The sequence below is a fragment of the Strongyloides ratti genome, scaffold srae_chrx_scaffold0000002 (assembly GCF_001040885.1).
Source record: "Strongyloides ratti genome assembly S_ratti_ED321, scaffold srae_chrx_scaffold0000002".
Classification (NCBI taxonomy): domain Eukaryota; kingdom Metazoa; phylum Nematoda; class Chromadorea; order Rhabditida; family Strongyloididae; genus Strongyloides; species Strongyloides ratti.
In genome coordinates, this window is record NW_020171510.1 from 1,711,505 (window position 1) to 1,725,314 (window position 13,810).

Consider the following 13,810-nt stretch of genomic DNA (forward strand, 5'->3'; position numbering starts at 1 on the left):
TAATAAATACTAATAATTTTATTTTATTTTATAAATTATTATTAAAAATATAAATAACTTATCTAATAACTTTTGTTGTAAGCATTTGATCGTCTATTAAATTTTTTTTATATACACTTCTTACTATTGACATTATTTATATCATTTTTTTTTTAAATAAACTAATATTTTTTTTTATTATAATACTTTAATTACTTAAGTATTATTTTATGTATATACATTAAACTTGTAATATATTTATCTATTTGATTTTTATATTAAAGTAAAAAAAAAAAAAGAATAAAAATTAAGTTAATATAAAAGTAATTTTTTTCATCCTATTATGTTATTTTAAGAATGATATTTTACCTTTCATTATCCCATTAAAACTTTTGCTCTTTTATATTTATTTGTTAAAATAAGTAATGTAAGGACATTTTTTTTTGTTATTTTACACTATATCAGTTGTTTTAATATAATATATATGTATTCTTTATTTTTGACAAAAAGAATGATTGTGAGTTTATATATTTTTATTTTATATAACAAAAAAATTTTTTTATTAATTTTTATTCTTTTTTTTATCAAATAATCTTAATAACTTAATATATTTTAATATTTTAGATTAATAACATTATATAATGTAGTGTTATTCAAATTATATACAAATAAAATGAAAATTTACATTAAAATTTTTATCCTTTTTTGTTGTATTCTTTTTCTTTTTCAATATTTATATCTTTGGTTTTATGGTAATTTAAATTGTGATAAAATTATGTATGATAATATCCTAGTAAAAAAATATAATATAAATTTACTAGCAAAAAAATTACCTGATGCTTTAATTATTGGTGTAAGAAAAGGAGGAACAAGAGCATTATTAGACGCTTTATCATTACATCCAATGATTAAAATAGCAAGACATGAGTTACATTTTTTTGATAATAATGAAACATATTTAAAAGGAATAAATTGGTATAAAAATCAAATGCCATTAGCAGAAGATAATCAGGTATAAAATTAGTTATTTAAATTATATTTAATTAAATTTTTAAGATAGTTATTGAAAAGACACCTGCATACTTTACTTCACCATATGCCGCAAAAAGAATTTATAAATTTAATCCTAATATAAAAATTTTATTAATTTTAAGAAATCCAATAACAAGAACGATAAGCGATTTTACACAAGTATATTATGTAAGACAATCTAAAAATTTGTCATTACCAGAATTAGAAAAAGAGGCATTTTATAGTGGTACAGAACGGATAAATAAAAATTATAAACCTATTAGAAATTCATTATACAGTATCCATTTATTTAGTTATTTAAAATATTTTAAGAAAAATCAGATATTAATATTAAATGGTGATAATTTTATTAAAAATCCCTTAAACGAGGTAAAATAAAATATATCATATATTAATTTAATAATTATTTTTTTTAAGCTAAAAAAAGCACAAAAATTTCTCAATTTACCACAAATGATATATTCAGAACAATTAGTTTTTAACAGTGAAAAAGGATTTTATTGTTTTAAAAAAGAAGAAAAAACTAAAGTTAAATGTCTTGGAAATAGTAAAGGAAGAAAACATGTATATGTCAGTAAAAGAACAAAAAAATTATTAAAGAAAAATTTCAAACAGTATAATTATGAATTGAAGAAACTTTTTAATGATTTTGACTTTTATTGGTAGTTAATAAATATTTTTTTTTATTTTTTATCACCATTATAAATATATATATATATTTAATATACATAATAATTTTAAAACGACATTTTTTATCGGGTTTATAACTCTTATTTCTTTATTAGATTGAAAAATTTTTTATTTATATTTTTAAAATTTTATAATAATTTTTGCAATACAACATATTAATATGAATGTTTAATTTTTATATAAAAAAAAGGATATTAAAATATGAAACAAAATTGACGTGTTTCTTTTTAATTTTTTTCATTTAATTAATTAAAATATAATATTTTAATATTTATGTCCAGGCTGTTTTCTTAACTGAAAATAAAGGTGTAACTAATTTTGCATCCAAATGAACATCTTGACTTCTGATACCTTGCATACTTTGCCATTTCATTAGTGCTCTTTGTAAATTATCAGAAATATTAATACCAGGTCTAATTTTGGATGTCTGAAAAAAAAAAATTTATTAATGTTTAATGTTATAAAATTAATAATTTTATATTTATATTAATATATATTATATTATTATAAAATATAATATACTAATTTAATTTAATAAACTTACAAGATCAGATATCCTTGTAACAGCTTGAACACGTGTTATATGATGTTTATGCATCATGTATGCTGCAACAAATGCTGGTGCTCTGTTACGACCTTTTATTGAATGAATAAGAACACATTTTTTGACGACATTTGCACGACTTATTAATTTAACGACATCCTCAAAGAAAGGCATTAAATTTTGTTTTGGTAAAAGTTCTTCATCATTCAACTTAATAGCCATAATCATTCTTGAATGTGGTGTTTTTCTAGAGCATAAACATGGACATTCATTTCTTCTAGATGTAACTTCTTCATCTAAACCAGACAAATCAACAATATATTCAATATTTAAACGACAAAGTAAATTTAAATTAGAGACAGCTTCAATACCACCACAATAAACTGTCTCATCAACTTGCCAAACTATTTCATTATTGTAACGACATCTTGGTTTAGGAATTGTTATTGGACTACTAATTTTATTTAAAAATATTGGTTTTGTTGGTATAGAATTATTTTTTTCTAAATTTTTATTTGATGAATTTTTAGGACATTCAAATACAGGTTCTTTTTTAAAAGTGTTTGCCATTAATTCTTTCTCATAAACATTTCTTCTGCTAATAGCTGTAATAAGAGAAGCTCTCTCATCAGTTGTCTGTTCATTTTCATTGTCACTTAATCTTAGTGAAACAGAAGAATTTGATATAATTGCATCTTGCCATCTATCAATTACATCCTCTTTGATCTCTTCACTATTACTTTTCTTTTCATCTTCTCCCATAATTTCATTATTCCCTGAAAAAAAAAAAGTTTAATAAAAATAATACATTATTATATTATAAATAAAATTATAAAAATAAATTAAAAAAAAAACATACAATCATTTTTATTAAATGAAAGTAAATGAGATTCTTTGTCAAGTGAAGAAATTGATGTATTAATTTGTTCTATTTTTTCATTATCAAAATTATTTTTACTATCTTCCTTTTTAAGGTAAACATGGATATGTCCAGTTTCAAGACTTATTCCATTATACCCATCTCGACATAATGAATGTTTTCTTTTATTTTGTTCCAATATGTTCCATTTGTCTAAGTTATTATTAACCATGTGACGACCATGAGCTATTTGTGAATGACTTCTTCGCATGATTAAGTAAAAAAAAACGAATCTAAGAGAATAAATTTTTAAATTTATTTTTAATAAAAAAAAAAATTTTTTTAATAAAAATTTATTAAAAAAAAATTAATACATCTTTTCAAATATTAATATATATATGTAACAATTTACTATCTTAATTAAAAAAATTGTCAATAAAAATATATAAATTTTTTTTTACTAAATCTATTGTATATTTAAATAAATGGTAGGAAAAAATTGTTATTATTTGAAAAAGAAATAAATTTAATTTAGTAAGAAAACGGTAAACGGATAGATATAAATATATGTGTTAATATGTTATTATTATATAATACATCATATTAATATACTGATAAAAAAAATTAACCGTTTTTCAAAAGGTAATAATTTTCAATAGTCATTTAATGACATTTCATTTAACAAATTGTATTTTTTTCTATAAAAATTCCAGCCTACATGTCTTTTTTTAATAAGGTGTTTAAAAGCAAATGTATATGATATTATTAAATAAATATATATTGGCAACATATTTTTATTATATAATTAAATAAATCATATTAAATCAATTGTTTTTATATATTTTAAAAAATTCTACATAGTTACCTTAGCAACTTAAAAAAATAATAATTATCTATAAATGTTTAAACAAAAAATTTAATTAAAAGTATACCAGAACTTTAAATTTATATCATAACTTTAAAAATAAAAAATATTATTTTATATTAAATAATATTTTAACTATAATTTCTATATTTATAATAAATTTTTTTGCATATATATAGGTAATTAATTTTTGTAAAGCAAAAAAATTTTAATAATATATAAAAATTTTATCTATTAAAAATTAACGACTTTCTGATAATTAATTTATATAATTAATTATTAATGTTCAAATTTATAAATAATTTTAAAAAATGCAATTAATATTTAATATCACCATTTGAGATAGATTTAGCTGTTCAAATATTTTGTATGTATTAATTATTAATTAACAATTAACTTTTTTTAAATTTTTGTTTAAACTATTTTCATATATTAAAAAAAACTATTTATAATTTTATTATCTTTTGATAATATAAAAAATTTAAAAGAAAAATTATTTTTGAAGTATATAAATATTATATTTATATAAAATTAATATTTTGCCGACATTTCATATTAAAGATTGATTAAAAAAACAATTTAAATAAAAAATTATGGCAACATGCCTTATTTAATGATTTAAATGAGAACCAAATACAAGATTTGCAAATGTCATAAGTCCAAGACCGGAAAAGAAATAAATAAATTTATATAAATGAAAATTTTCAATTTCTTCATACGACTGATTAGTCAGTGTTGAAGTTGAAGAACATCCTGACATTGTACCAGCATCTTTTCCTAACATTTCAACGCAAATTTCATACAAAAATATTCCACAACATATAGATGTTAAAACAAATGTAAAAGTAGGAGAATTTGTTGGGGTAAATTTATTAATTACTTCTTCTAAAATCATTCCTAATGGAATACAAAAAGCCAAAAGTCCAATCATTAAACATCCTGACTTTGTAGGAATTTTTTGTTTTGCTATAACAAAGCTAAATGATGTTACACATAAAATTTCATGTAATATTACTGCTGCATAAAATAATGTAAATTGAAGTTTGTCATTTTTTTGTGCTCCTAATGCCATACCTTCAAAAATAGAATGTGTTGATAATGCAAACATAAATACTGATGCTTCAAAAAAACTTTTACTATTTAATGTATCATTACATTCCAAATTATGACAAGATGGACCATGTGGAAATGGTTGACGAAAATTAATACCTTCTAAATCATCCATTAAACAGTCTGATGGTTCTTCTAAATTCCATGTACCTTCAACAGGATCATCGTCAGGATTATCAGATAAGGTAAAATCTCTTGTTACAGAATATTTTATTGACTTATCTATAAAACTTTTAAAATTCATTTGGGACGAGTTTTTTTTTTCATAAAAATGTGATACAACCTAAATAAATATTAAAAATTTAGGAAAAAAAAAACAAAAGTTACTTGATGTAATAAAAGATCTATTGTAAATCCAAGTAATACTAAAAAATGTGTTGAATAAAGTCTTGAGAACCATGAAGATGTATGTTTAAAATTATTATTTTCATATAAATCTTGACCATGTGTTATATTTTTAATATTAATTTTACCATTGATTATCTTTTCTTGCATTAATGCATGTGGTAAAAGACCTAGGAAACATATTCCTAAAAATACACCACATGCAAAATACATAAAAGTAGATTGATTATGAGGTGAAGTTATTGGTGTTGATACATATTTATTATTTACTAAACGTCCACTGGCATATTTAAAAGCTGTCAAAGAAACTGTAGCCAATATTAAAAAAGCACCCGCTCCAAAAAGAATGAAGAAAAGCATTGTTTTTTTTTAATTATATATATGTGTATATATATGTATATACTTGACGATTTGTAATATATACTATAATATACAATAATCTTTTTTTTTTTTAATAACTCTTCTGTTTCTTCTATATAAATATATAATAATTTTTATTTAAAATTGCATTAGTCTATTCTAAAATAAAAAGATAAGAGCTTTTGGTAAAACTAATAAAAATTCCCGGGATAATAAAGTACATAAATCGATTCTCGTTGAAATGATGAATTATGTGGTATTAAAAGTTTTATATATATATATATATAAATATATATTTGGTAAAGTAGTATTAAAAATAAATAATTAATTAAGCTTTAAAATTCAAATTAATCACGTTAATATTTAAAGTTATTAATATTATTTAATTTTATAAATTGTCAAAGATTATAAAATATTTACATGAATTAAATTTATTATATTAAATTTTTTTTTACAATAAAAATTTTCTTATTTTAAAGTATCTTTTTTGTAAAAAAAAAAATCTAACATTTATCTTATTTTACATTTATAATAAAAAGGACATCGTTAAACACATAATATATTATAAAAAGGATAATATATAATAAAACAAAATTTTTAAGATTTATTTTAAATGAAGATAAGTAAATAAATGAAAGTTGTAGACATATCTTACCTTTGTATAAATTTATTAAAATAAAGAAAAAAAGTAAAAGAAAATAAAATTTAAAATAAATAAATTTATAAAGTGTTAAAATAAAAAATAATTAATTTTAAAAGATTTATTATATTTTGGAAATAAAAGTATATAGAAATATATATATGTTGTTTTAGTATTATATATATATATAATACTTAAACAACATAACACTCTTCCAAGATAAAGTGCCATTCGTTTTAAGAATATGATAATTGTTATAGAAATATAAAACTTTATATAGTAAGAAATAGTTATATTATAATATATAGAATAAAATAGGATAGAGGAAAAAGTTAAAAGATAGTATGATGGAAAAAAAAAGATTTTATTGTATTAATGATAAAAGACAAATTATATTTCAAATTGAAATTTTTTCTGTCATTCTGTTATATAATATAATCTAAATTTTATAAATGTATATATTACAATAAATTTATTTTTATATAATATTTATATTTAATTATCAGTATTGATAGTATTTCTATGACGAAGAGAAGTAATATCTTGAAGTTCATTAATTTCTATATCTTCAAAAGCATCATTATCAATAGATGTTGAAAAGATATTTGACATATGAATTGTTGAATCAGTTGTATTATTACTCATTGATAATTTCACTTTTTTTTTAATCATTTGATGATGATAAATATATTCAATTATTAATGTTATAATAGCTATAACTATACCTCCCAATATAACTATAAATACACCACCAATATTTTCTATTTTTATACCATAATTATTATCAGAAGTTGTAGGACATTTAGCTTTATTTGGATTTTCATCCCACCATTTACTTTTTAATTCTTCTAATTTACGTTGATGTAACAAACGTAATATACTAAAAAAATATTATTAAAAAAATTTATAAAAAAAATAAAACTAACGATGTTGATAATTTATCTTTCATTGGATGAGCAGATTGAATACCTAAAGCATATGGTTTTCTTGAAAATTCATTACCAATAATTTGAAGATCACAATTAGTTAAAACAGCATATTGAATATCCATTGCATCACCAATAAAAGCAAAACCATTTTCTGATGTCAAGACACGATTAATTGCTTCATCAATATTATTTGGTAGTTTACTTTGTTGCATATTTCTCCATAAATTAGAAAATTTTTCACTTACAGGGTAATCCCATATGGCTAATTTAGCTCTATCAACAGAATTTAAACTTTCATTTAATGATATTTCTTTCCAAATATTATAAAATTTTTCTTCTATCATAGCCATTCTTTTAAAATACATCTCTGCATCACTTCCTTTTATAGGAGCATAATCAACTTTATATTGATTTGCTAAATCATCTAACGAACTATAATTATATTTAAAAAAATTTAATTATAATATTTAATTTATCTTACCTTATTGATTGTTCTAATCTTGATACTGTTAAAAAAGCAGCTAAATTTGCTGTATATGTTGCAATTATAATAAAACTAAATACCCACCATGTAGCTGATAAAAATCTTCCTGATGCATTTAATGGTGTTTCACCACCACCTTGTGGTGTTAAAGATGTTAAACAAAACCATAAACATTCTTTTAATGTAAATTTACGTTTATTTTCTAATTCTGAATTTTCTGTTTTTTTTGATAAATTTGTATATGAGAATGGACTTAATCTATCATATAACCATAATAATATACTTGTTAATAAATATGCACCTAATATTGCACACCAAACAGGAATTTCTAAAACTTGAAAAAATTTAAATAATGAATTATCAACAACTGCCTTTTTAACTAAAATAGTTGTGCCAACTAAATCATAATAAGGAATAGTATAATCTATATCAATCTCTCTTTCAGCCATTACAGCTAATGATGCAATAGAAAAATCAGCATTTCCTGCTACAATATCTCCAACAACACCATTCCATATACCATTTTCATCAACAGTTCCAAATAAACCATCTTCAACAAGATATAATGTATAATTAAATTTTAAATCATCTTGTATTAAATTTAAAAGATCAATACAATATCCTTCTAAATTTTTATTATTATCTTGTTTTAATTGTATAAATGGTGGTTGAATAATAGCAGCAATGCGATAATTTTTTAATAAATAAACATCAACACTAAAATTTCCATAAAATATTGTTACACCATCATTATAAGTCCAATTACCAAGATATTTATTTATATTTCCTTCATATAAATCACGTCTTCGAACAATTTTATAAATTCTAACACCAACATTTTGATAAAATAATGATGAAGTATAATTTGATGATAAATATTCACCATAATCAGGTAAATTATAATTTTCTATATCAAACATAGCTGATTTAACAGAATGTTTTTTCCAATATTTTGTTTTATAACATAATGTTAAATTAGAATCAATCTTTTCAAAAAAGGTAGTATTAACAAAATTATATACTGTTTCAAAAATTTCAAAAAATGTTGATACTTTAACATAATTATATGGTTTTAATATTTCAGAAAAATTTTCATTAAAATTTTGAGTAATAATATATTCCCTAATAGTATAAATATTATTTGGTCTAGTTTTATGATGTATACGTATCCAAAATATATCTACTGTTAGACAATTAAAACATTTAAATGGTGTAACATCTGTTGTAAAAGCAATCCATGTAAATGTATTTTTATCAAAATATTCCTCAGAAATAAGTACATAATTTTCTATTGTTGATGTTTGACACATAAAAATTAATGTTTTATACATTTGACTAAGAATTAATAGTTGTTGTTTTATTTCTTTATTTGTTGCCTTTGATTCAATTAGGCTTCCATTTATTATTGGTATATTTTTTATAAGTGATGTTAAATTAATTTCTAATTGATTAACTGTAAAATCATATATAATTCCTATATCATTTTGAAAAGGTATTAATGGTAAAAAAGTACCAAGTGATAAATAAAAAATATTAACAGCTGGTATTAATTGAATATAATATTTTTCAGTATTTGTTGTTGTTAAACAAAAATAATCATTTTCGAGACATGTTTTATTTATATTTAAATATTCTAAATCATATTGTAATTGTATCATTGGTATTTGAGTTTCATTAACAAATTTATAAATAATTTCTTGATTATTTTTTGTAACTTTTCCATTTATAATAAATACAGTATTTGGTGGTAATATTTTACATAAATATTCATAAGAAAAATTATTTTTAATTTTAATAACTTCAAATGTTATATTTTCATTTGGAATTTTATTTTTCATATACATAAAAGAAACATTTATTGTTTTTTGTAGTAATAATGAATTAACAGTATTATCTTCTACTAAAAGTGCTAAATAATAATAATTAAGAATAATATTTATATAGGTTTTTTTTTTATTATTTATATATATAATATTAATAAACTTACTTATTGTCTTTTTCGTCAAATTAGTTTGTGATGTTATATAAAATAGATAAATAAATAGTGTTAAAAAAATAAGGAAAAAAAATTTATATTTCATTGTTTATTACACTTTTTAATATATTAAGTGATATATGAATATAAATATAATATATAAAAATAGAGTTATTATTTTATTTTATATATATTAAAGAAAATTTTTGCCTTTTCATGATAAATATACTTAAAATTATCTTTAAATGTTTGAAGTATAAATTGTATATCATTTTACATTCTTATATTTTCTTAAGATAGATAAATTTTGTAATAATCATTAAAATGTTTTAAAATTAAAAATAAACAAAATGTCGGTAATTTGATAATTTGAATACTTATGTTTATATTTATCAAATATTTAAAAAAAACAAAATATCATTTCTTATTTACATTATTCTTCATCACTTAAAATTAAACATTCTTTATACTCGTTCTTTTTTGCATTTGGTTTGACCTTCCTGGGATCAACAACATTTAAACCTTTTTTAAGTTTTTGAAATTTAGTTAAAACTTTTTCCTTCTCCTGACAATCATCTTCTATATTTATAGAAGACAAAACAATTTGATCATTATTATTTTTATCATTAATTTTAGATGATATATTATTTATGTTTTCATCTTCAGCAATATTTGAAAAAGAGTTAATATTGTCAATTTCATTAACCATTTTATCATGTTTTTTTAAACCAAATATTTTAGTTATAGAATTAGAAACCTGAAACAATAATAATTAATATATCAAATGGCATTTATTTTTTTGTATATATATTATAAAAATCATTTTTTTACGCCCTTATAATAATAATATATATAGTTTAATTATAATATATTAATAATAAAAATATATATATATTCATTTTAAGATTTTACTAATCAAGGTTATTATATCATTGAATATATTAATATATTTACTTACTTTCTTTGATTGTACAGCCGGTTTAGAAATGAATGATGTTAATCTTTTTGAAGAAGATACATTATTTATCTTATTGTTACTTGAATTATGAGTATTATTGTCACTTTTAATATAATCATTGTCTTCCTCTTTTGTTTCAAATTTTTGATTATTTATATTGATATTATTAAAATTATAATTTATTTTGTCAGTTAAATTCTGGTTTGGATCATATAAGTAACAAGGATTCATCTGATAATTTAATCCTAAATTATTATTTGACAAATAAGGAGGTGAATTTTTTGAAGATGTCTCAGAGACAAGCTTTTTTGCTTTTCTTTTATAAGATAAGTCACCAATGTGACGATAAACAGAACGTTGTAATGATTCCATTTATAAATAATAATAAAAAAAATATATATATATATATAAAATTTTCCAAACTTGATACTGACTAAAATAAATAATAATTAAAACATTTGTATTTCTCGTTAAATAATTTTTAATATGATAATAAAATAACGTAATTAAAAAAAAAAAAAAAACTAAAACAAATATTTTTGTTTATTATTAAGAGGAAAGAGAGAAAATGTAAAAATTATTATTGAACAAACAGAAATTTTAAAATAAAATTATCTGTTATATTTTGTCTTCAAATAGAAATATTTATAAAATTTGTTATAGACTAGTTTGTTTTTTTTAGAATAATAATTTCTAACCTACACTTAATATAAATATAAAATATGATAGTACAAAAATATCTGTTTTTAAAACTATATACTAATATAGATAAATTATATATAAATATTTAAAAATGATATAATGTATTTACTACCATATACATTTATACTTTATATTGTATTCGTTGAATAAGCTGATGTATTTTAATAAAAATCATACATTTCATTCTATTAAAGGTAATTAAAATGTCTAAAAATGATACTTCTTAACGATATAACATTTTTTAACAAATAGATAAAAAGACTTAGAGTTGTTTACTATTATATGATCAAAAAAATTTTCACTTTTATAATATTTTAAAAAAAAGTAAAAAAACATCATCCGTTTAATGGAATATTGATAAGTATTAAATTCACTTATAAAAATAAGCGAATAATAATTGATTTTATATATTTACATCAATATTCTATATATATATACATATTAAATGACATATTAAAAAAAATAAATTAAAAATAAATGATTTTTAAAATTTTTCAAGAAAAGGTCAATTTATAAAAACACGAGTAAATCAATTGAATATATAATTTTTTTATGCCAAATAATATTTAAAAGTTTTTTTTTTACTAAATATACTGATAAATTTTAATGTCAAATTTTTGTATGAAATTTATTCAACTATTCGTATGTAAATTTTAGTAATTATTAGTAAAGAACAAAAATAAATGTAAACAAGAATTTGTATTAACACAACTATAAAATATAAAAATATATTATAATATAGTAATATTAAATAAATGTTATATTTGAATAAAAATTTTAATATATCATAAAATGTATATGATAGAATATTTATTTTAAATGATTAGCATAATAGTATATTTATAAAAATAAACGTAAGCATAATATTATTTATATAATAAATAATATTTTAAAATCAAGTTTTAAAAAAAAAATTTTAAAACTAGAGGTAAAAAAAAATTATTTCATGAAATATGATAAGAGTAAAAAACATTTATTTAAAAAGTATTATTATTTTTGTAACAATAATAAATTCTTTTATTAAAAAGCTAGTCTCAAAATAATTATAAAAAAAAAATCAGTTGAAAAATTATTAAAAACTTTTGTTTTATAATTATATATTTCTTATTATTTGTTTGTATACTTATTATTTAGATAAGATTTTTAAGATGTAACAAAAATTTATAGGAAACTGATTGATTAATAGAAAAGTTTATTAAGTATATAACTAGAATTTTGATGACGATTAAGAAGTTAAGTGATGCTTTTAAATTTATTGTTAAAATGTATATATATATATAAACAATTAGAAATGAATCATTAAGAAGGAAAAGTTTTACAGTACAAAATAAAAATGAATATAATTTGTTTTAAATAACTATCAATTATGTCAGGTTTTCATTTTTCTTATCATTGATGTTCATAGACATAAATCTAATTATATATATTAAAAATAATAAATTTACCTAAAATTAAAAAAGAAAAATTTTTTTTCAAGTATAACTAGAGAATTAAAATTATTTTCTTTAATAAAAAAAAATATAATTATATAAAATTAAATAAATTATCTTTTATTAAAATAAATATAATTAGAAATTTTATAACTAAATGTTTTTTTTAAAAAATAAATTCAATTTTTTGAAAATGTCTTTTTGGCAGTTGCTAGTAATAATAAAAATACTTAAAATTTATATTATATATATATATATATATATATATATATATATATATATATATATATATATATATATATATATATAATAATTGAAATCGCATAGAAATTTTCTCAACTATCTTGATACAAAAAAAAAAAAATAGTACTCTTTAAATTGTATATTTGCTCAACTGAAACTTTGATGAAAAGAAAGACAAGATTCGTCAAAAATTATATAAATATATAATCAAATATTAAGTAAAGACTTTTTTAAAATTGAAATGTTAAGTTTAAAAATTTATTTAATTTTTAAGAAAAATGTTATTTATTAAACAATTCTAATTTCACTACTGATTTTTTTTTAATTTTAAATTTTTTTTATGATAAAAAAGTATAAAGCAAATAATTTTATTTATTGACAAAAAGATACGTTAAAAAGAAAAATATTAATTCGACATATTTCAAAATAAGAACAAATTCCATTTAATATTTATTTTTAGAAAAAAAAATGTTTAATTTTGTCAAATATTTTTACTGTAAAAAATCCAAAATATAACTAGATAATTGGTAATTTATCTAGGAAGTAATATGATTGTGCTCAAGTAAATGTAATGCCTTAAGGTTTTTAAAAAAATTTCAAAACTGTTTGGAATAGTATAAAGATAAACTATAAGATGTATAATATTATAATAAAAAAAAAGTTTT

The 13,810-nt window shown here is 18.8% G+C and overlaps 5 protein-coding genes across 5 annotated transcripts; 1 reads left to right on the plus strand and 4 right to left on the minus strand.

Annotated features, from left to right (window-relative positions):
- Positions 1-754: 754 nt before the first annotated feature.
- On the plus strand, positions 755-1,677 carry SRAE_X000136300 (GH20068p; the record flags this gene model as incomplete). Its single annotated transcript, XM_024648107.1, has 3 exons — positions 755-991; positions 1,036-1,380; positions 1,429-1,677. The coding sequence occupies 3 exons, from the start codon at positions 755-757 to the stop codon at positions 1,675-1,677; spliced, it is 831 nt and encodes a 276-aa protein (XP_024498828.1).
- Positions 1,678-1,972: 295 nt separating this feature from the next.
- SRAE_X000136400 (Dual specificity phosphatase, catalytic domain and Dual specificity phosphatase, subgroup, catalytic domain-containing protein) lies at positions 1,973-3,375 on the minus strand (the record flags this gene model as incomplete). The annotated part of the gene is made up of 3 exons (XM_024648118.1): positions 1,973-2,128; positions 2,246-3,021; positions 3,105-3,375. 3 exons carry the CDS (start codon positions 3,373-3,375, stop codon positions 1,973-1,975), a joined length of 1,203 nt encoding a protein of 400 aa, XP_024498829.1.
- Positions 3,376-4,579: 1,204 nt separating this feature from the next.
- Positions 4,580-5,784, minus strand: SRAE_X000136500 (Zinc/iron permease family-containing protein; the record flags this gene model as incomplete). Its single annotated transcript, XM_024648129.1, has 2 exons — positions 4,580-5,362; positions 5,407-5,784. 2 exons carry the CDS (start codon positions 5,782-5,784, stop codon positions 4,580-4,582), a joined length of 1,161 nt encoding a protein of 386 aa, XP_024498830.1.
- Positions 5,785-6,919: 1,135 nt separating this feature from the next.
- On the minus strand, positions 6,920-9,681 carry SRAE_X000136600 (Ionotropic receptor 25a; the record flags this gene model as incomplete). The annotated part of the gene is made up of 3 exons (XM_024648141.1): positions 6,920-7,304; positions 7,351-7,785; positions 7,835-9,681. The coding sequence occupies 3 exons, from the start codon at positions 9,679-9,681 to the stop codon at positions 6,920-6,922; spliced, it is 2,667 nt and encodes an 888-aa protein (XP_024498831.1).
- Positions 9,682-10,245: 564 nt separating this feature from the next.
- SRAE_X000136700 (Hypothetical protein) lies at positions 10,246-11,142 on the minus strand (the record flags this gene model as incomplete). Its single annotated transcript, XM_024648152.1, has 2 exons — positions 10,246-10,569; positions 10,771-11,142. The coding sequence occupies 2 exons, from the start codon at positions 11,140-11,142 to the stop codon at positions 10,246-10,248; spliced, it is 696 nt and encodes a 231-aa protein (XP_024498832.1).
- Positions 11,143-13,810: the final 2,668 nt, after the last annotated feature.